At 53.6% G+C, this 21,798-nt stretch overlaps 1 protein-coding gene across 11 annotated transcripts in view; it reads left to right on the top strand.

Moving 5' to 3' along the window:
• CACNA1A (calcium voltage-gated channel subunit alpha1 A) overlaps positions 1-12,673 on the top strand; it is a 286,036-nt gene extending 273,363 nt beyond the window's left edge. For 7 of the 11 annotated variants that reach the window (XM_074338066.1, XM_074338067.1, XM_019746095.2 and 4 more), the window contains 9 exons: positions 5,203-5,310; positions 5,442-5,542; positions 6,601-6,710; positions 6,822-6,960; positions 7,117-7,230; positions 8,525-8,560; positions 9,599-9,785; positions 10,096-10,343; positions 11,140-12,673. In XM_074338066.1, coding sequence (XP_074194167.1) covers positions 5,203-5,310; positions 5,442-5,542; positions 6,601-6,710; positions 6,822-6,960; positions 7,117-7,230; positions 8,525-8,560; positions 9,599-9,785; positions 10,096-10,343; positions 11,140-11,829 — 1,733 coding nt within the window. In that variant the 3' untranslated portion in view covers positions 11,830-12,673. Of the gene's footprint in view, positions 1-5,202; positions 5,311-5,441; positions 5,543-6,600; positions 6,711-6,821; positions 6,961-7,116; positions 7,231-8,496; positions 8,561-9,598; positions 9,786-10,095; positions 10,344-11,139 lie in introns of those variants that run through there. The other 4 variants (XM_074338069.1, XM_074338070.1, XM_074338065.1 and 1 more) reach the window with 4 other exon arrangements.
• The last annotated feature ends 9,125 nt before the right edge of the window (positions 12,674-21,798 follow it).

Raw genomic sequence — 21,798 nt, 5'->3', positions numbered from 1 at the left:
TCCCAAAGGACCAAACCCAGGGCCACTCCAGTGTGAGAGGGGACTGACAAGTTGTGGCCAGGAAGGTGGGCAGAGACTTGGGCAGTATGGACTCCTGGAGGGCATCTCCAGAAGGAGGAAACCAGCGTGTCGGGCTGCCCGGCAGCCAAGGAAGATGAGGACCAAGAGTGACTGGTGGATTTCGTGAAAGGTCAACACTGGTCACCCTGACCAGGGCAACTCTAGTGGAGAAGTCAGGGTCCCTGACCTGGAGTGGTTTTCAGAGGCCTGACAGCAGATTAGATGTGACTTGGCAGCTGATGGAGCAGCAGGTCAGAGAGAGAGGACATGATCAGCAGAGAGAAGCAAGTCAGGAAACAAGCTGGTGCTGGAGGACTGGGTGTAGCCTCCAGCAGAGGTGGAAATTGGGGGGCTGAAGATGGCAGTGAGGCCTCCACCCAGCTGAAGCCACTGGGTTGTCAGGAGGAAGGCGGACCGAACTTCAGGGATACAGGCTCCTTCCAGGTTCCTAAGGGGAAGAGGAGGCAGAGGAGCCAAGTCCAGAAGTTGTTGGCGAGGGAGGTGAGCAGCTTCTAGTGGGACGGTGGCCGGCGGAGGGAGTGAAGTTGAGGATAGGTATTGGTAGAAGTGGGAAACATGCATGTGAAGGTAGAGAGAGCAGGAGGAGCCACCAGAAAGAATGAGAAAGAATCACAGGGCGTGAGGATGAGGCGCAGGGGACAGCAGACGTGGGGGTGGGAACCACACCCTTGTCTGGCACAAATGGAAGTTAGTTTCTTGTGCAACAAGTCAGAGGCGAGCAACACAGACCTGCCAGGCAGCTGGGCACACATCACCGATCGGGCCCAGGTCCTGTCTGTATTGTGGCTCTGCCCACCCCAGGCTGTCCCCTCATCAGCATGGTCAAAGGTGGTCTGGGTCCAGCCGAGGGAGGTGAGGAAGCGCAGGCTGGGCAGCAGTTTCCTTGTAATCAGGTGGGAAAGTCATGTTCTGTGGGCTCATCTTTCCCATCTGCCCTGTCCTCACTACAAACCTTGGCAGGCGACCTCACCCTCTCTAAGCCTCAGTTCATGTATTAGCTAGCTATGCCGCGTAACAAATGACCGCAAATGTAGCAGCTTAAAGCACACGCATTTATCAGCTCATAGTTCTGTAGGTCAGAAGTCCAGGCGGGCTCAACTGGGCCCTCACCAGGTAGAAATCAAGGCCAGGGTCTTCTCCAGAAGCTCTGGGAAGTACCTGGACTCCTCCCAGATGTCTCCATGCCTGCCTGCCATTCTCTGTGCCCACGTGGTTCTCTGCCCTGGCATGCCACTGGCTGCAAGGGGATTTCAGCTTCAAAACACAGGAATGCATTTTGCCATTGTCTCAGAAAAGGCGAAATCCAGGTTAACCCCACTCAGGGCCAGCCCAGGTTCTCATTCAAGACTCCACATGGCTGACCAGCCAAAGGGCACTGTCTCGTCCTTTAATCCCTTCAAAGACCAGATTCTGTCTGAAGACGAGTTCTGCAATGGCCTGGAAGATTCTAGGGTGGGCCTCCTGGGAGCTGAAGGGCTTTGACCTCCCTGCGCCAAAGAAGGGTGTTCTGGCAAGTTGTCTGCCTGAGTGAGACTGGTGGCCATGTTGGCCACAGCTCATGGAATGAGAGCCTTCACTGAGTGCCTGCTGTGTCTCCAGTCCTGTCCTCAGCACGTGGGACACGACAGTGAAAGGCAGGCAAACCTCCGGCCCTTGTGGCGCTGCAGGGAGATAGGCAACAAACAATAAAGACGCTAAGTTGAATATCTAACATGTTTGCAGGTAAGAAATACTGTGTAAAAAGAGATAGCAGGATAGCAGGGTTGAGAGTTGGGGAGCGAGATCAGGGGTTAAACCCTAAGTGAGCGGTTCTCAACCAGTGACCGTTCTTCCCCCAGGGACATTGGGTAAAGTCTAGAGACATTTTTGATTGTCACAGCTGGGAGGAGGCTGGTGCTAGTAGCCTCTGGCATGTAAAGGCCAGGATGCTGCTAAATACCCCAGAGCATGCAGGACAGACCCTGTGACAGAGACTCTTCACCAAAAGGCCTACAGAATGAAATGGGGAGGGGAGGACTTTTGGACCATAAACTCCTGTCCTGGGAGCCCCAGTGTTAATAATTCTGTAACTGGAGGAGGAATACACCTGGGGTTCATACTTGAGCGAACCCCATGACCACAGCTGACAGCCACCTGGAAATTCTCTAAAGATTTTCCCTTTGTTTAAATGTAAAGGACAGTCCTGAACGCAAGGCTTCCCAGTGAATTGAAGCAGAGGGAGCCTAAGGTGGTGGTTCTCAACTGGGGAGATGTTGTTCCCCCAAGGGGACACGTGGCAATGTCTGGGGACAGGTTTGGTTGTCAGGACTTGGGGAAGGGGGTGCTACTGGTATCTAGTGGTTGCTGCTCAACATCCTACAATGCATAGAACAGCCCCACAATCAGGGATCTGGCCCCACGTGTCCACAGTGCCAGCTGAGCCCAAGGAACACTGCCCTGACTCCCTTACCTAATTCAGAAGCCAAGAGCAGCTCGGGTGGCTATAACAAAATACCACAGATCGGGTGGCTTAAACAACGAGAATTTATTTTCTCGAATTTCTGGAAGTCCAAGGTCAAGGTGCTGGCCAGGTCGGTTTCTCCTGAGGCCTCTCTCCTCGGCTTGCAGACGGCCAGCTGCCTTCTTGCTGTGTCCTCACACAGCCTTTTCTCTGTGTGTGTGCACCCCTTGTGTGTCTCTTTCTCTCTCATGGGACACCAGTCCTGTTAAGGACCACCCATGTGACCTCATGGAACTTTACCTCTTTAAAAGTCCCATCTCCAAATACATTCACATCAGGCTTAGGGTTTCAACATGAATTTTGGATGGACATAATTCAGGCCATAACAGATGTCTTCCTTTTCTCCACTAGAAACAGGAAACATCTATGCTGTAAGGAGAGAGCAACTTTTAAGAGGAAATGTCACGTTCTCTTCATTCCCTTCCCATATGTCTGAGAAGGAACCAGAGACCCCTGGCACCTTGCTTAGCTACAGTGGACGGGAAATATAGCTATAATTCCAACTGCTTCCCATGAGGAAAGAAAAACTGTTATCGGTTGGTGTTGAGTCTTGAGAGCCCAGCTACACGGCATTTTCCAAAGGGTCTCCCACAATAGTTTTGACCTGTGAACCTGAGGCCAAGCCCACACATCTGCCCCAGTGACCACAACCCCTGCAGCGTGCCCTCTCATGGGTGAGATAGGGAACAACATGAGACGATAAGTACAGAGAAGAGAAATAAAGCAGGAAAAAGGCATAGAAGGTGATGGTGAGGTAGCTAGAAGGTCTCTTTGATAAAGGGTTTGAGCAGGGACCTGAAGGAAGGAGGGCACCAGATAGATATTCGTAGAAAGAATGATTCTGGCAGAGGAAACAGCCTGGGCAAGACCCCGAGGCAGGACTGTGCCTGGCATGTTGAAGGAACAGTGAGGAGGTCGGTGTGTCTGGCACAGAGTGAGGGGAGAAGAACAGATGAGGGCAGATTATGCAGGACCCTGGGCGAGGTGGAGCTCTGAGGGCTCTGAACGGAGGAGGCACCTGACTGACTCAGGTGCTCAGACATGCCCCCTGGCAGCGGTAGGCGGGACGGGGCCACCTGGGCAGAGGTAACTGCATTGGTCCGGGCCGTTCAGCTCCCCATCACCTCAATACCCTCCAGAGCAGGATCTGAGCTTTACCTGCGGAAACGCCCTTCTGAAGGCTCTTTCCCAAAATAAAGACCTGTCTCCAGAATCACATGGGCAAAAATGAGTGAAAGCTGTATGAAATGCCTGGCAGACGTGTGTGCTTTGGCCCATCTCTACTGAGAAGGAGAAGTTGGGCAGGGCACCAGATGCAGCCCCAGGCTGGACACAGGAAAAGGAGGAGTGGGGAAGGCTGGGCAAGGAGAGGCCAATGGGGAGTGGAGGCAAAGTGTGATAATGGAGCTGCCCAGGCAGGGCAGCTAGTCAACCTTCGTGCCCCGGTAGATGGTGGTTAAAACACTGAAATACTTCTCTAGTGGCCAGTAGCCAGCCCTTGCCCTTCTCCCCACACAATCCAGCAACTACAAAGTTAATGTTTCGCCCAGCAGGGCACCACGGTACCCTTGCTCTAGCTCTGTGGTCAATGTCTCTTTCATACCTGCTGTAAGTGTTTGGAACACAGGATTGGGGGCTCTGAAAATGGAAGTAGGAACAGAGGCCAGGCTGGTATATCAGTCAGGATAGACAAAAATGTGCTGTGTTACAAACAGCCCTGCAGTCTCAAGCCAAGAAAGGTTTGCTTCCCACTCCCATTAACGTGCCCTTCCTGGGTCGGCAGGGCACTCTGCTCATCAGTCACTTAGAGGCCAGGCTTGAGAGAGCAGCCACTGTCCCTAATGTCACCAGCCTTCATGACAGAATGAAAGAGAACTCAGAAGGGTCTTTCACCAGCCATTAAATACCCAAAGTGACCCCTCACTCTATTCATACCTCACATGACCCCAGCCAACCACAGGGGCCAAGACAGGCCACGCTCCCATGCACTTGAGCAGGAGGGACCAGAATTGCTGGCAAAGAGCCTTAATGACCACCATGGCTGGAGTGAGGGACCAGAGATCGGCAACAGCCAAAGGTCACCTCCACAGCAGAGGAGACTTGGTTGAGGGAGAAACCTCCATCAGGACTGTTCCGTGGCACCCCAGCCCCCCTGGGGCTTACGCCAGGCCTCAGCCCAAATCCGTGGGCTGCTGCAGTAACGGTCCTATGGCAGACACTGTCCTCAGGCTGCATGCACCTTAACTACTTTAATCATCAACTCAGTGAGGCAGGTACAATTGCTATCATCCCCATTTCACAGATGGGGAGACTGAGGCACAGAGCAGTAGATTAACACCTAAGTCGCACAGTTAGTAAGTGGGAGTCAGGTTTCCACCTGGGCCATCCAGCCCCTCCTGAGGCTCCGGTGCTGGACTGTCCCCCGCACAGCCACTCCACAGTTCTGTCCCTGCCGAGGACCAGAGCCCCCATAGTCATTCCTCCTCCGGGCTCAGCCCCACTGAGCGCTGGGACCCAAGGGAACCAGGACTCCAGAGCAGGAGCTGCTAGCTTGGCAGCTGCCCCAGAAGCCAGCAGGCACCCAGGCAGGCAGTCAGGGCCTCTCTGTGCCCACGTTGCAGGAGGGGCCGACAAACAGCAGATGGACGCCGAGCTACGGAAAGAGATGATGGCCATCTGGCCTAACCTGTCCCAGAAGACGCTGGACCTGCTGGTCACCCCGCACAAGTGTAAGAGCCCAGCCTGGCCAGCCCCGGGCCCCGACCTGCCAAGACATAGAGGGAAGGAAACGAGGCACAGGGTCAGGGGTCTGGTGCATACAAGGACCCCCACCCACGGTGAGCTTACTCTGTGTCTCCAGCCACAGACCTGACAGTGGGGAAGATCTACGCGGCCATGATGATCATGGAGTACTACCGGCAGAGCAAGGCCAAGAAGCTGCAGGCCATGCGTGAGGAGCAGGTATGGCCTGGGCCCTGACAGCCCTCTCCTCCAATGTCCTTCTCTCTGGGGTCACCCTGGCTGGGCGATGCTGGCTTCCTGGTCACCATGAGGACCAACCAGCACAGCAGGATGTGGCCGGGCCCCAGGACAGATCACTGAAAAGTAAGGCTGTGCCAAGGAGAAATAACCTGGAGTAATTCATCTGCTCCACCAACACTTATTGGGCACCTACTGTGTGTTGGGTGCTATTCTTAGCCCTGGGGGTGCAGCTGTGAGCAAAACAGACCAGAACCTCAGTTGGAGAAAAGCCACCAATGACAAATGACTAAATTATATAGCATGGCAGAACACAGCACCATGGGAAAGAGTGCCTGGGGGAGAGGGGTGCAACTTGAAATGGGTAGTCAGGGGAGGCCTCCCTGAGGAGGTGGTGTCTGAGCAAAGACTTGAAGGAAGAAGAAAGACTGACACAAGCAGATACCTGGGGGAAGAGCCTTCTGGGCAGAAGGAACAGCCAGTGCAAAGGCCCTGAAGCAGGACCATGAGTTGGAGTTTGGGGAGCAGTGAGGTCATATGGCAGAACACAGCAAGCAAGCGGAGCAGAGGGAGAAAACAAGGGTGCAGAGGTGACGATTATGCAGAGCCTTAGGAGCCACGAGGAGAACTTTGACTTTTGTTCAGAATGAGGGAGCTCTTCAGTAGAGAAGGGTAGTGGCCTCACTCAGGTGGTCGCGCGCGTGCCCTCTGGTGGCCATGAGGGGTAATGGCTGGAGCTAGGAGACCTACTAAGAGGAGGTAGGCTACTGCACTGGTCCAGGTGGGAAGTGATGAGATGAGACCTGGATGGGGCCATGGAGGTGTGAGAAGTAATCCAGTTCTGGATGGATTTGGAAGGAAGAGGCTAGTGGCTGGCTCATGGATCTGACCTGAGTGTGTGTGTGTGTGTTGGGGGTTTGTCATGAATAATTTCTGGGATTTCAAGTCATGGGTGGGCTTAGCGTCACTTCCACAGCCTCCCTCACCTGTGCCCAGCCCCCCTCCACCCAGTGCACAAATGCTGCTCTCTGCCTCCCCAGAACCGGACACCTCTCATGTTCCAGCGCATGGAGCCCCCATCACCAACGCAAGAGGGGGGGCCTGGCCAGAATGCCCTTCCCTCCACCCAGCTAGACCCAGGAGGAGGCCTGTGAGTGTCACTCTGGCCAGGAGGTGGGGATGGAGGGGCAGGGGTCGCCAATCCTAGACGCAGAAGCCCCCGGAGTGCCCACTGCCACACTGGCCTGTGTCCCACATACAGGATGGCTCACGAAAGTGGCATCAAAGAGAGCCCTTCCTGGGTGACCCAGCGAGCCCAGGAGATGTTTCAGAAGACGGGCACATGGAGCCCAGAGCGAGGGCACCCTAACGACATGACCAACAGCCAGCCCAACTCTCAGGTTCCTCTGTCTCCCCACTGTTCCAAAGGTTCAGGGGCCCGAGCAGCATGAGGGTGGGGACTGGGCCCCCTGCCTGCAGCTCCACACATACCAGGCTGCCCCTGGGGTCTGAGTGGCCAGCCCTGGGGCTCACCCAGCCTCGCCATCTGTCTGCAGTCTGTAGAGATGCGAGAGATGGGCCGAGATGGCTACTCGGACAGTGAGCGCTACCTCCCCATGGAAGGCCAGGCCCGGGCCACCTCCATGCCCCGCCTCCCTGCGGAGAACCAGGTGAGCGCTTTCACCCACCCCCCTGCAGGTGGACTTGGGCCCAAGAGGCCCTGCCTCCTGAAGCCCAAGGCATCACCTTTCTCCAGGACCCAGGCCTGGGCGGGGTCTCCTCCACCCTCAGCACCAGCACACAGGCCCCGCCTGGCCATGCCTGGGGTACCTGGAGGCCCTGGTCCTCTTAGCGCCCTCCAATGGAGGGCAGAGAGACAGGGACACCCTGGGGCAGGGTGCGATAGCCACTGCCAAGTGGTTTGTCTCTGCCCTGTTTCGGGGTGCTGAGGCGGGAGGATGTGGAGGACACGTGTGGGGGTGTGGGAGGTGATTTGTGAGACTGCAATCAAGAATACAAGCACGCACACAGACATGCGCAGGCATGCACACGCATGCACACATACACACTGTGTTTCCATACACATGCACACACATGCACATGTGGGTCTGCTCCCAGGTGGCAGAGTCTGGGGAGGATCCAAGACAGCTGGCGTCCGTCCTATCTGGTCTCTGTGGGGGCCACTGGGGAGGGCCAGGGTCGTGTGCCTGATGTGTGTCTGTGTGTGGCTGCTCCACTCAGCTCAGGGCCCTCTGGGGGTGGTAGGGTGTGAAGATCCCAATGCTTCCGGCCCATGGGTCAGAAGCCAGAAGCATGGCTGGCTGCCCATCCAGCCCAAGAGGCGGGGCAGCATGCCTGACTGTGCCGGGCTGTCTGTATGCTATGCCAGGGCATCTGCACGGGGTGGAAGGCTGTGCTGTGCCTGGCTGGGCCAGGGTCGCCCAGGGGCCTGGCCTGTGGCTGCTGGCAACCTGGGTGGGGGGCACCCAGCCTGCATGCAGCTGCCCAACCCCATCCTGCCGATCTCCCTCCCTGCCCCAGGATTTAGCTGCTGAGCCCCAGGAGAGGGTGGTGACAAACTCAGCTGATGGCCACCGTTCCTACCCCCAAGCTTTGAGTGTCATCCTCCAAGCTTTGAGTGTCAGCCGGAGCCAGGGCTGGGGCATTGCATGAGGCAGAGCCCGGGGCCAGGGGCCTGTGGCCATGCCGTCCATCTGTCTATCTCGTGCCTCTGCCATCTGTCTGTCTGTGTTGTGTCCTGTCTTGTCTCTGTGCCTGTGGGAAGACCACTGACCAGGCCAGGGGTCACCCACTCACTAGAGACTTTAACCTTTCTTTCTCTCCCTCCATTTTCCCCTTCACTCTTCAGGTCCATGTACCACCTCTCACTCCCTTTCTCGGCTTTTATATTTATTTTCTTCTTTCTGTTTTTTCTGTGTGCACCATCCCGTGGGGCTGTGACAGAGGAGAAGGGGCCGGCCACGTGGGAATAACCTCAGTGTATGTACCACCAGCCAGTCCGCTGCCCAGCTGGGCTCCGGCCCCCTCTTCCTGCCCACCCCCCCTCAGGGCAGTCCTGTCATCTCTGCAGTCCCCAGACCCCACCTTTCTTTGTAGACCACACCTGCTCCCCCATGGAGCCCCATCCTTGTGTGTTGTGTTCTCTTTGTGCCTCACGTGTGCCCTGGGAAGTAGTCCTGCCCACCCCCCCTTCTCCCTCTCCCTCCTATACCCTATTCTCTTCAGAGACCCCAAGCCAGAGGGTCCATCCTTCCAAAATTCCAACCTACTCCCCCATACATGGCCTACTCTTTTTCATTCCCCTGACCCTCTGGTCCTACAGCCCTGTGTCCCGTAAAACTCGTGCCTCGGGCAGTGCCAACAGCCACTCACCTGGGCCAGTTCCTCCCTGTCCTCCCCTCTCCCAGCTGCAGAGAACCACAGGACCCTCCCTCCAGGGCATGACCCAGGAGGGCAGCATGCACAGGCTCCCCGGGTGTAGGCTGATGATGAGAAGGCAGGTGCCCCAGGGCTTCGAGGGCCAGGGTGGCCCGTTGGGTAGGCAGGAAAGCTTGGGCCCTGTTGGCCAAGGAGGACAGTGAGCTGATGTGCTGGGCTGCTGGGCCTAAGCCTGTAGGCCTGACAGCCATGGGAGTCAGGCTTCTCACCCTCTTGGAGAGCACGCAGGGGTGAGGGCAGGGCGTGCTGCCTAATTCCCCGGGTTCCCAGGTTTGCACTGGATGGGGAAAGCTCATCTTTTCAGCCAGCCTGTGTGTCCCTGGCTGGACCCTCAAGGCCAGGAGGTAACCCCAGCGGTGGTCCTGAGAAGCAGCAAGGGTAGATCAGATGGAACCTCCTGGCCAGAACCCAGGATGGGCCTGGGAGGGGACAGAATATCACAGGCCCTGGTTGATCAGGAGCCAAGACCCCCCCCCCCCCCCAGCCGACACACCATCACTGATGGCCAATGGGGCAGGACAGACCCGGACCACTTGGTACCAGCCACTGACCCCAGCCTGCCCGCCTGTCCCCCCCCAGACCATCTCAGACACCAGCCCCATGAAGCGCTCGGCCTCCGTGCTGGGCCCCAAGGCCCGGCGCCTGGATGACTACTCCCTGGAGCGGGTGCCACCTGAGGAGAACCAGCGGCACCACCAGCGGCGCCGTGACCGCAGCCACCGCGCCTCTGAGCGCTCCCTGGGCCGATACACAGACGTGGACACAGGTGGGCGGCCCCTCAGGGCCCGGGGATCAGAGGGAGGCTCTGTCAGGGGGCAAGGGAAGAGAGGGGAAGAGAAGGCATGGGGTTGGGGGGGGTAGACAGAGAAGGGGAGGCCTAGATGGGACCTAGGGGACCAAGCTGGGCCATCAGAGCCTGGGGACCGGACCCCCAGCACCCACCACAGGCCTTCCTTGGTCCAGGGGAAGGTGCCCCTCTCTAGGGCCCACAGACCCCCTTGGTGGCCTCCTATGTGCATGTCCTGCCCCACCCCTCCCTCACAGCTATCTGTCTGTCTGACCCCTGCCCGGCCCAGGCTTGGGGACAGACCTAAGCATGACCACCCAGTCCGGGGACCTGCCATCAAAGGAGCGGGACCAGGAGCGGGGCCGGCCCAAGGACCGAAAACACCGGCCGCACCACCACCACCACCACCACCACCACCCCCCGCCCCCTGACCGGGAGCGCTACGCCCAGGAGCGGCCTGAGCACCGGCCCCGGGCCCGTGACCAGCGCTGGTCCCGCTCTCCTAGCGAGGGACGAGAGCACATGGCACATCGGCAGGTGCGTGTAGCTGGAGTTGTCCCCAGACCAAGCCATGGGGGGTCAGCCGGTGGGGGAGGCCCACACCCCACAGCCACTCTGGGCAGTGTCCTCACTCCCCACTGTGACCTGTGACCCTCGGGGCTCCTTCCCAAGCCAAGGGGAGCCTGCAGGAGTGGGTGGACCCTGCCCCCTGCCACTCGCCCCCCCACTCTGCCCTCCAGCCCTTTGCCCGCCTGCCGCCCCCTCCCTGCCTGCAGCTGCTTCCTCTTTGGTTATGGATCACGTTTGAGTTCAGGCCAGCCTGGTCCTTATGGCTCATGCCGTGCTGGCCGCCGCTGCCTTTTGCTTTCCTTTAACCCGGCTTCTGTTTTTGTTTCAATTATGATTTCTGTCCTCTGGACGCCTGTGAGTAATTTTTGAAACTTCTGCTATTTTAATCCTGAAACTTACAAAACTCCATTTCTCATTTCTCTTTTCACTTTGTTGTGTTGGTTTTCGACTTCCCCTGCCCTCCTCGTCTCTCTCCCTCCTCCACCATCCTCTTCCTCCTCCCCATCCTGCCCATCCTCCCCCTCCTGACCCCTGTGGCTGTTGCTTTTTTTCCTTTGATTCCATTCAAATGTCCTGTGTCGTCCTCCTCCTCCTCCTCCTCCCCCTCCCCCTCTTTCCCCTCCTCCCCCCTCCCCACACGCCCCTGGCCCCTCTCCTGTCCTTTGGTTTTCCCTTGCCCCCCCCTTCTGTCTCCTCCTGTCTCCTTCTGGTTGATTTTGTTGTATCTTTTTTTTTGATTTCCTTTGTTTCAATTTTCGTGTAGGGCAGTAGTTCCGTAAGTGGAAGCCCAGCCCCCTCAACATCTGGTACCAGCACTCCGCGGCGGGGTCGCCGCCAGCTCCCCCAGACCCCCTCCACCCCCCGGCCACACGTGTCCTATTCCCCCGTGATCCGCAAGGCCGGCGGCTCGGGGCCCCCACAGCAGCAGCAGCAGCAGCAGCAGCCGGTGGTGCGACCTGGCCGGGCGGCCCCCAGCGGCCCTCGGAGGTACCCAGGCCCCGCGGTTGAGCCTCTGGCCGGGGAGCGGCCGCCTGGGGGACACGGCAGCAGCCGCTCGCCAGCAATGGAGCGGCGGGGCCCAGCCCGGAGTGAGTCCCCCAGACCGTGTCGCCACGGCGGGGCGCGATGGCCAGCGTCCGTTGCGCACGCATCCGAGGGCCCCCCGGGCCCCCGGCACCACGGCTACTACCGGGGCTCCGACTACGAGGAGGCTGACGGCCCGGGCGGTGGTGCAGACGACGGGCCCTACGACGCGCCGCCTCCTGTGAGACACGCGTGCTCGCCCAGGACTCCCCGGGCCGCAGGCCCGGCCTGTGCGTCTCCTTCCAGGCACGGCCGGCGACTCCCCAACGGCTACTACCCGGCCCACGGACTGGCCAGGCCCCGCGGGCCGGGCTCCCGGAAAGGCCTCCATGAAGCCTACAGCGAGACTGACGACGACGACTGGTGCTAAGCCAGGGCGAGGTGGCACCCGCGCCCGCCCGGCCCCCCCACGCACCCCACGCACACACCCCACGGGGAGGAGCCGCGCGCGGCCGCGGGGCCACCTCGCTGCCACCTGCCCAGCACACGGGGGAGGCCCGGGAGAGGACCTGCCGGACACCCCCGGACTCTGGAGGGAGTCCCCAGGGCCAGGACACGCCAAGGTGTCCCACAAAGACCCTCGGGGCCCCCTATCCAGCCCCGGCCCCCCACGATGGGGGCCCTCGGGGACAGACAAACCACACAGCCAAGGGATTCGAATTAACTCAGCCATTTTTGGAGAACCTTGGGGAAAATGGAAATTTAAAAAAAAAAAAAAAAAAAAACATTTTTAAAAGAAAAACCGGGAGAAAAAAAAATTGCTTCTATTGATGAGTTTTATCATCTCAATTGAATCTTTCCTTCCCCTGGTAAACGTGAGCTGGTGGCCCGTGTGTGACGGAGAAGCGGAAACCCAGCGTCCCACACAGACCTCCACCAGACACGTTCATACCCCACCACACACGTTCTCAGACACACACTGGAGTGCTTGCTGGTTATACCAAACCCTACTATTACTGCCTGCAGAAATCGATTTAAAAAAAATAAACAATTTTAAAAAAGGACAAAAAAATTAATGATTGAGAAAAGAAGCATTTTTTTCTGACATTTGGTCCTGCTTGAAATAACAAAAGAAAAAAAAAGAACAACACCACCGATTTCCTTTGCTTCTTTTTGCCTTTTTTCCTACCTTGTTTGAAAACTGTGGGCTTGGGACTGTGAATTATTGCATGACATTCAAAAAGAAAAAAAAAATAAAAAGTTGAATCAAAGGGCTTATGGGCTGGAGTGGTCTTTATCCTTCTCTGCAAAGTGTTCCCGGAGTTTTTTGGGGGGGACCATGGAAGGAGGCATTTTGAAAGTGGCTAAGAATGAGAAAGCTGGTGCTTGCCAGTCATACACTCTTTGCAATGCCTGGGTGTTCATATCCAGCAGAGAACAAAGCAGACAAGTTCCACCCCTCACAGAGCTTGGTGGCCAAAGCTCCAGGGATTCTGGCTGCCATAGCAGGCCTAAGAAAGCCAAGGCCAAAGATGCTAACCAGGTCATTGCCAGCCATCCTGGCTGGGGGGGCAAGGCAGTGCACCCCACCGCCGTTCTATGCCTCTATCCTCGGCCTCCACGTCTCCCACAGTCTACGGCTGCTGCCTTTGCAAGCCAGGTTGTACCTAAAAGCAGCCATCCTTGATCTTAAAGCATCCTGGACAAAAACCATCATGGATGGTCAGGCCAGTGAGACCTCAGGGAGCATCTGTGAGGCCCCATGCATTTGCAAAATTATCACAAACACCCTGCAGGAGGCACCTGGGAAACCCAGCTCAGAGGCCCTGTGCCCAGAGAATTTCCCCTCAATGGGAGGTGAGCCCTCCCTAAGTCCCAGGCCTCTAGCACCCCTACCCGAACCCACCCGTCCCCCAAGAAGCTGCTTCAGAGGGGCTCCATCTTAAACTATAACCCATTGCACAGACTTTCCTGTGATGCCCCTAAGTTATCCACAGCCCGTGGCAGGTCCTAGAGGTCAAAGATCAGAGCAGCCCAAGGGTGGAAGGGGACAGTCAAGGTGACGGCAGCCTATCAGAGGCAGAGGTAGGGGCGAGGATCTTATGAGGGGACTGACAGCCTGTCCTCCCTCCACCTTCCGCCCCACACAGTACATCTGTCCATCTGCCCACAAAGCACCAGCCACACACCCCCACTCCAGCCTTCCAGAAGCTGACCCCGAAGATGAAGGTGGTAGAGGACCACCCCCACCGCCCTCATCGGTGGGGCCTCACCTCTCTACCTATTCTGTGAATGTTTCTGTGAATATGGTTGACAGCTTACAAAACTGTAATCAGCAAGGTTCAGAGGTGAGGGGGCTGAGTTGATTTAGGTGAGCATAAGGCCAGTTAAATTCTTTGTTCCAGGTGGGGTGAAAAGCTTTGGCCTGAAAGAGCAGCATCTGGTCCTCCCTAGAAAGACCTTCAGAGAATCCCACATAATCTTCTGATAAGGAGAGGGGATATGGTCCTCGGGGAATATCCAGGTGCTATTACCAGAAGAAGAGGGATCAGAGACCAGGCAGGAGAAGGTTAACCACAGACACCTACCACACCCCAACTTTTGGGTCAGTCATTGGGCCCTGAGGGGTGTGACACCACCACCTCTCCTGGAGCTCCTCCTAATTCAGCTCCAGCCTCACTGGCTGTGTAACCTTAAGAAAGTAACTTAATCTATCTATGCCTAGGTTTTCCCATCTGTAAAACAGAAACAATAATAAGACTGTTTAAGAAGATTAAGTGCGTTATTCTCCATCAGGTGTCGGCAAACTTTTTCTTAAAGGATCAGAGAGTAAGTATTTTTAGCTTTGGGACCCAGATGGTCTTGGTCAAACTCTTCAACTCTGCTCTTATTCCAGGAAAGCAGCCACAGGTTATATGTGTTCCAGTAAAACTTTGTTTATAAACACAGGCAATGGGCCGGATTGGGCCCTTGTCCTGCACCAGTTCACAAACTTTCTGTTCTCAACACCCCTTCACCTTCTTAAAGTTATTGAGAACTCCAAAGCATGTCTATTTATATGGGGTATATCTACTGATATTTGTCATTTAGAAATTAAAACAGAATTTTTTAAACTATGTATTAGTTGTTATTTTTTTTCTTATTTATTTTTTGTATTAATTTTTGAATTATAATCAACAATAACCCTACTAATTATAACATTTTTTATGAAAAATAGCCATATTTTCCAAAACAAAGAATTCCATGAAAAGAGAGGCTTTGTTTTACATTTTTGCCTCTCATTAATGTCAGCTTTGCAGAAGATGGGCCTCACATCCTCTTCTGCATTCGACTTGTTTCAATATCCAATATTCCCTGGAAACTCCACTGTCCATATGTGAGAGAACGAAAGTGATAAAGGCAAGAACATCTTAATATTATTATAAAAATAGTTTGGCCTTATGGACTCCCAGGAAGGATCTCAGCAGCCCCCAGGGTTCTGGACCCCTTTGAAAACCCCTGTTCTCAGAAGAGAACTTGGCCTATAGTAACCTATATTTACTATCGCCATTATTACAATAGCATCAAAGCAGAATGTTGAGGGGTCTTGCTCCAGACCCCGGGACTTTAGTTTAAGAGAAGGCTGAGGGACTTGGAATGGCAGGGCAGGCAGAGCCCCTCCCATAATAATGACATGTAGGAAGCAACTCATCCAATAAGAAATTAGAGAGGGTTTTAACTTCCTAACCAGGCAGCTTGACTAATCACAACCACCCCAGACTTCCAGACCAGCTGCCTGCTGGAGGCAAGGCTGACCTCTGGCAAAGTTATCCCTGCCTCTGTGCTGCGGCTGTTCAGGAGAGGGTGGGTCCATGCAATTTTCTCCAGAGCCAGGGAAACTGTAGCCATCTGCTTGCCAAAGAATGAGGCCACTGCCAGAGCCCCCCACACCCCTGGCCCCAGAGGCCAAGTCTGTGGCTGAGTGCCAGGTGGCTGGTTCCCAGGCCTCCACAGCCCACACCTTTATGTGGGAGTGAGTGTAAGTTGCCCAGGAGACACAGGGTGGGGGCATCAGGGAATGAAGAGGCAGAGGGGGCTTGGCTTAGGCCCTGGTCTCATGTTTCCTCAGTCCCTGGCTTGAATCACATCACCTGGAAGCCTGTAAAAAGGGCAAGGGAACAGGCTCTGAGGGCCAGGGGTACTGTGCAAATGCCCCGGGCAGCTCCCTTCCTGGGCACAAAAGTGTTAGAGACCCAGGCTCCATTTCAGACATGTCCTCAGGGCGTCAAGGGATCGCTATGCCTTTCCTGCAGTCCATAGCCTCCAATTGCTACTTCTCTGAACCTCAATGTCCTATATGTGACATGGGACCCATTGCTGTATTGGGGGAACAACAAAATTTTTCCTGTACCCTCTTAGGTTCAGTGACTGGGGCCCGTGACTTAAACTAACAAATGACAGATTAAGAGGAGAAAAGGCACTCCATTTTTATCAATATTTACAGAAAAGAAGTGAAATTCTAAGAAGCAGTTCAACTCAGGTGCTTATATACTATTTTAAAAAAGGAAAGGGGGTAGGGGCTTCAAGGGACTATACATTGCAGGGAAATGACTAGGAAATATGTAGGGAAAACTAAAGGAATACAAGGGTGATTTTAGCAAGGTTTGTCGATGCAGACTCATCTCAATGCTGACTCTCCATCTCCGGTGATAAGAGTCACCCTCCTCTTCCTAGTACAGAAGGTAGAGCCACCTTCACAAAGGGAAATTTTTGTCACTTTTCTAAAGGGAAATTTATTCCCTGCTTTTAGGGAGAAAATGAAAGGGCAGAGAACTCTCCATGTGTCTGTTGATTCTCAATCACCTTCAGCTCAAAATAATCCTGATGGCCAGAGTGGCATACTGGGGGGAGGTGGGGTATATCCTGATCCCTGTCAGCTGCCATCACATACTTTGGGGGTCATGGATGGCTGATAGAGCTCAGCTTGAGGGAGAGACAGGTCTGTGTGTGGGCAACAAACGAAGCCCCCCAATTATGTTGTCTGCTGGCCGCTCAGGAACTCAGGGCAGCCCTGGAGTGAATGCCTGATTTTAGAGAAACAACCAGAAGGGGGCGTACGGGGACAGCACCCTCAGCCAGGAGGCGGCTTGTCACCTTTTATTTGAAAAAGCCTCTCCAGCACTGCAAAGCCAGTATCTATGTTATAGTGACCAGTGTTTGGCATGATAAAACATTTAAGTCAAAAAAGAAAAACAGATGGCTTTTACAAACTTAATGATATACTAGTAATATTAGGCTCCTAGGGCTCTGTGGGGACAGAGCCAGGAATGCAGTTTCCAGGCCCTTGGCCTCACATGGAAAGGTGCTGGCTCAGGTAGTAAATGGCCTTCAACTGTGATTGGATGGCCATCAGCTGTGGCTAGTTGGCCATCAGCTGTAACCAGTGAGCCATTGGCCACTAATATAACTGCCATGGCTACACTAGCAGCGGATGGTAGCTGAGCTAGCAAGCGCAGATTGCAGTTAGCAAGTGGGGTTGGGTGTCAGAGACGTGGACGACAGGTTGCAGATCTGTGGCTCCCGCTTCCTGTGTCTCCAACCCAGATGCCAGCGAGAATATAGTGGTGTGACTCCCCTATCTATGGCTCTGTGGGTGTTCCTTTTTGGCCTCACCATGTCCCGTTCTTATGTGGGGAGCGGGAGCTGAGACCCTACATGCCATCTTTCATGATAGGCTCCCATAACAAATTACCACAGGCTGCGTGGCTTAAAACAACATAAATTTATTCTGTCACAATTCAGGAGGCAAGAAGTCTGAAATCAAGGTGTCAGCAGGGTTTCAGGGCCACTGAAGGTTCTGAAAGAGAATATACCCCCCCCTTTCTTCCAGCTTCTGGTGGCAGCTGGCAGTCCTTGGGGTTCCTGGGCCTTGTGGCTGCCTTTCTCCAGTCTCCGCCTTGGTCTTCTTCACATAGACTTGTTCCCTGTCTCGGTGTCCTTTTCTCTCTCTTATGAGGATGCTTTCACTGGATTTAGGGCCCTCTCAATTCAGTATGATATCATTTCTATCCTTACCTTAATTATATCTGCAAAGACCCTATTTCCAAATAAGGTCCCTGTGGTTTAATAAGAAATATATTTGTTCTTTGTCCCAAATTCCTGGAATAGAGCTCCTAAAACGCTTGGAATTTCCTGAGTCATAGGAGTATCCTTTGTTATTCATAAGAAGCCCCTTTAGAACACCTGAGTTAATGCTAATGAGGTGACTTGGGGGGTGCCCTAGGTAGCTTTAGGATCAGGTCTGGTCTCCAGAAAGACCACGTGATTAGAGGGTGGGAACATCCAGGCCACCTCCAACCTCTGGAGAGAAAAAGGGGGCTAGAAATTGGTATATTAACAAAGCTGTAAGGAGAGAGTTGGCAAACACATCCAGGTACCAGACTGGAGGGTGGGACATCCCAACTTCATGGGCACAGAAGCTCCTGCTCTCAGGACACTGCCAGATCTCCCTTCATGTACCTCTTTCTCTGGCAGTTCATTTGTATCCTTTGTGATAAACCAGTAACATCAAAAGTGCCTCCCTGAGTTCTGTGAGCCATTTCAGCAAATTATTAAACCGGGGGTGGGAGGGGCCTGGCAACTGGGGGTCCAGAATGAGTCACCCCAAGGTGTGCCTTTGTGGTATGCAGATTGTTTTGAGCTAAAGGCAACTTTAGCCACAGGCTCAAAAGAATCTTCTGCCCCCTCCCCTTAAATACCTAGAAGAATTTAAGAATTTGAATTAGAGGTCTTGACCATAAGAGGTTATTATCAGAGATAACTTCTCTTTTTTTTGTCCCCGCCCCTTGCTCCAGAGATAACTTCTGTTGACCCATCTACAGGGCAGGGCAAACTTCTATTTACTAAAAGATTGCTCTTCTTATCATCTTGCAGTGACCCTTTGAAGCCCCCAAGGCACCTTTACCTCATCCCTAGTGCTGGATGTCTTACATACCCTTGTTCCCTTTCTATCGCTGAACCTCTCATGCATGTGGGGTCTCAGCCTGTCATGTATGTGGGGTTCCCATATATATGTATGTCTTCAATTTGGTTATTTTCTCTTGCTAATCTGTCTCATGTCTGTTTGATTATTAGACCAGCCAGAATAACCTTGAGGGTAGAGGAAAGTTTGTTCCTCTGCTACAGAACACTCGATTTATAGCCTGTGGGTCAGAACTACGGGTGGCCCAGGACTTGGAAATAGTGTTTGAAGTGGGGGGTGTAACTGAACCTCTTCACTTGTGGCACTAACCCCAGGTAGATAGTGTCAGAACTAATTAAATCGTTGGACATCCAGTTGGTGTCAGAGAATTGGTTGTCATGGGAAACATACACACACACACACACACACACACACACACACACACATTTGGTGTCAGAAAACATCCCAGCCCCATTCTGAGGTTCCAGGTGGACATGAATATGGGGGGAAGGGACACTATCCAACCCATAACAGGAATACAAGTAATAAAGTAGAAATGGAAAAACAGATGATGATGGTGCCATGAATGACCAAAATGTGGGACACAGCCAGGAAAGGAGGCCCTTGATCCTGGCTCTGTCCCCCAATCTGTGTCCTACAGGAGCTGACTTCACCCTGGGCCTGAGTCTTGGGGATACAATTACCGTGACCAAGAGTCACCCATTCACTTGCCAATGCTGCCCAGTGCTATACACTACAAGTGTATGTAGTCTATAATTCCTGTGTTGAAAACCTACCCCCCAACGTGGTGGTATTAGGAGGTGGAGCCTTTGGGAGGTGATTTAGATCATGAGGGTGAATACCCCGTGAATGGGATTAGTGCTATGAAACAAAAAAATGTTAACTTCTACTGCTGAAAGTCTTACTCAAAGAAAGGATTTATCTTCAAATATATGGTGATGGAAGGAGAACTGACTCTGGGTGGTGAACACACAATGTGATATATAGATGATGTATTACAGAACTGTACACTTGAAACCTATGTAACTTTATTAACCATTGTCACCCCAATAAACTTTAATTAAAAAAAAAAGGATTTATCAAGTCATTGCTAGAAAATGAAAAGAAGAAGACTGATCTTGGGGCATGGAGTGTAAACCACCAGCAGCATGGCTAGGTAAGAAAGACAACATGGCTGTCATCACGGAGTTTTGCAAGCGTTTTTTATACATCGCATTGAGGGGAGAAAGATGTAAGCCATTCTGAAGAGATTTACATTAGCTAGAGACACAGGGAGTGGGAGGAGCTGAAGCAGGGCCAGCTCTGGGATGGGCACAGCAGAAAAGCTCATGTGCAAACAAGAAGCAAAGGCTCCTGGAATTCAAGGGTGCCTGGCTATTCTCTCTTCTTAGATAATCTCAGAAATAGCCACCTGGAAGTTAATTTAATAATTCTAACACTAAGGAGTGTGAGCAGTCTTTTGTTGGTTTTGTGCTGCAGTTGTGAAATGATGAACCCCTTTCTGTCTCTTCCTTCCACCTGTAATTTAATTTAGGACATCTCAGATTTTTCTCCTTGTCAGTGCCCTTTATGAAGGGGATCCCGGAGAGCTCGCTTGTCCCTTAGGCCATGTGAGGACACAACAAGAAGATGCCATCTATGAACCAGAAGGAGAACCCTCACCAGACACCGAATCTGCTGGCAGGCACCTTGATTTTGGACTTCCATCCTCCAAAACAGCAACAAATAAATGTCTGGGGGCGGCAGGATGGCTCAGTTGGTTAGAGCGCCAGCTCTCAACAACAGGGTTTCCGGTTCGATTCCCACATGGGCCAGTGAGCTGCGCCCTCCACAACTAGATCGAAGGACAACGACTTGGAGCTGATGGGCCCTGGAGAAACACACTGTTCCCCAATATTCCCCAATTTTAAAAAAAAACGCAGTTGGATAATGAATGCGCATCAAAAAGTAATAAAAATAAATGTCTGTTGTGTATAAGCCACACGCAAAGGTATTCTGTTATAGCAGCCTGAACTGACTAAGACAGCTGAACACCTGCTGAAGGCCAGGTGGGGACACTGCAGAGGATGAGCAGACAAGTGCTGCTGGCCGAGTAGTCTGCAGAGGGGATGGACATGGAACCACTGTCATTCTACCCCTGCCCTGGATCTGCCATGACAGCCCCATCCGCTAAACGTGACACCCATGCTCCGTCTGGCTGCCTGCCTGCCCAGAATGTGGCCCGTGCCCCTCTGCAGTCCCGTCACCCACTACCTTGGGGCCCTGCAAGCTATATAGAGCTCCAGGTGCACCAAGCAGGTAGCGCCACCTAGAGGCCAAATGGCGAATGGCCACGGCGGTGGTCGCTGTAACTAACTGGTCAGGAACTCCAGGGATGGAGCCAGGAGAAGAGGCAGTGTGGAGCCTGAGAGCACCCCTATTCTCTTCTCCAGGGACAGAAGCAGGTTCAGATGGGACATCACGGATGTAAATTCCCTGCCGCTATCGAAAGAACTCTCTAACGACTACTCAGAACTGAGCCGATGGCTCAGGAGGACCAAGCATCCTGCTGGAGGCCCTGTAAGCCTCTAATTTTTGCCGCCACCTTTTCTCCGGAATTCCCAGTGGAGAGAGCAGGCATGCAGAGGAACTACCAGGAGCACGGTGAGAGAAGATGCTGCTAGGAGAAACAGAAGATGAGGGAGACACTTTCAGATCGGAAAACTAAGGGGTCAGAAAGTTTCAATCATTTGCCCAAGGTCGTGCCCCAGGTCACAGAGAGGTAAAGTGTAGACCTTGAATCCGCAACCCCTTGATTTACCTCTAGTCAGCCCTGTTGCTTCCAGCAGGATGACAGTGCCCCTCTTGGGTGGTACCTAGTTACCTCCTGCCACTCCTACCCTCATGCTGTGTCCCCTTTTCTGGTTCTATGGTCATCTCATCCTAAACCCACTCCCAGGCTCTGCCTCCCTGCCTGCCAGAACTGCTGGGAATGCAAACCATTAACCTACGAAGCAGGAACAACAGTCTCTAGGTCTTTGAACTTACGGTGGTCAAAAGTTAAAGGTGGTTCACGGTATTGCACCAATCTCCAATGTCCAGCCCTCTCTCTGCCAGGGAGAGCGAGGTCATGATGCCTCATGACTGGAAGAATGAATCAAAAGTCCCCTGCTGGACAGGGATGGACCGTTGAAATCATTATATTTCAACTTCTCACCACATCTGCCCCCAGGACAATTTTTCTTTGCCTTGCTTTGGATCAACCGTGGTCCTGAGGGTTTTCACCTGCTGGGCAGAGGATGCCAGTGTGATGTGATTCCCCTGGAGGCACCGTGGTCTAGACAAGCCACGTCCAACAGCAATTTAAAGTGAGTCGTGTTTAAATATTCTAGTTACCACAACGAAGAAAGTAAAAAGGAACAGGTAAAACTTTTTAAAAGTTTTTTTAATAGAGATGAA

The sequence above is a fragment of the Rhinolophus sinicus genome, linkage group LG07 (genome assembly GCF_036562045.2).
Source record: "Rhinolophus sinicus isolate RSC01 linkage group LG07, ASM3656204v1, whole genome shotgun sequence".
Taxonomy (NCBI): domain Eukaryota; kingdom Metazoa; phylum Chordata; class Mammalia; order Chiroptera; family Rhinolophidae; genus Rhinolophus; species Rhinolophus sinicus.
Note: the sequence above shows the minus strand (reverse complement) of the source record. Positions and strands in the feature narration are given on the sequence as shown.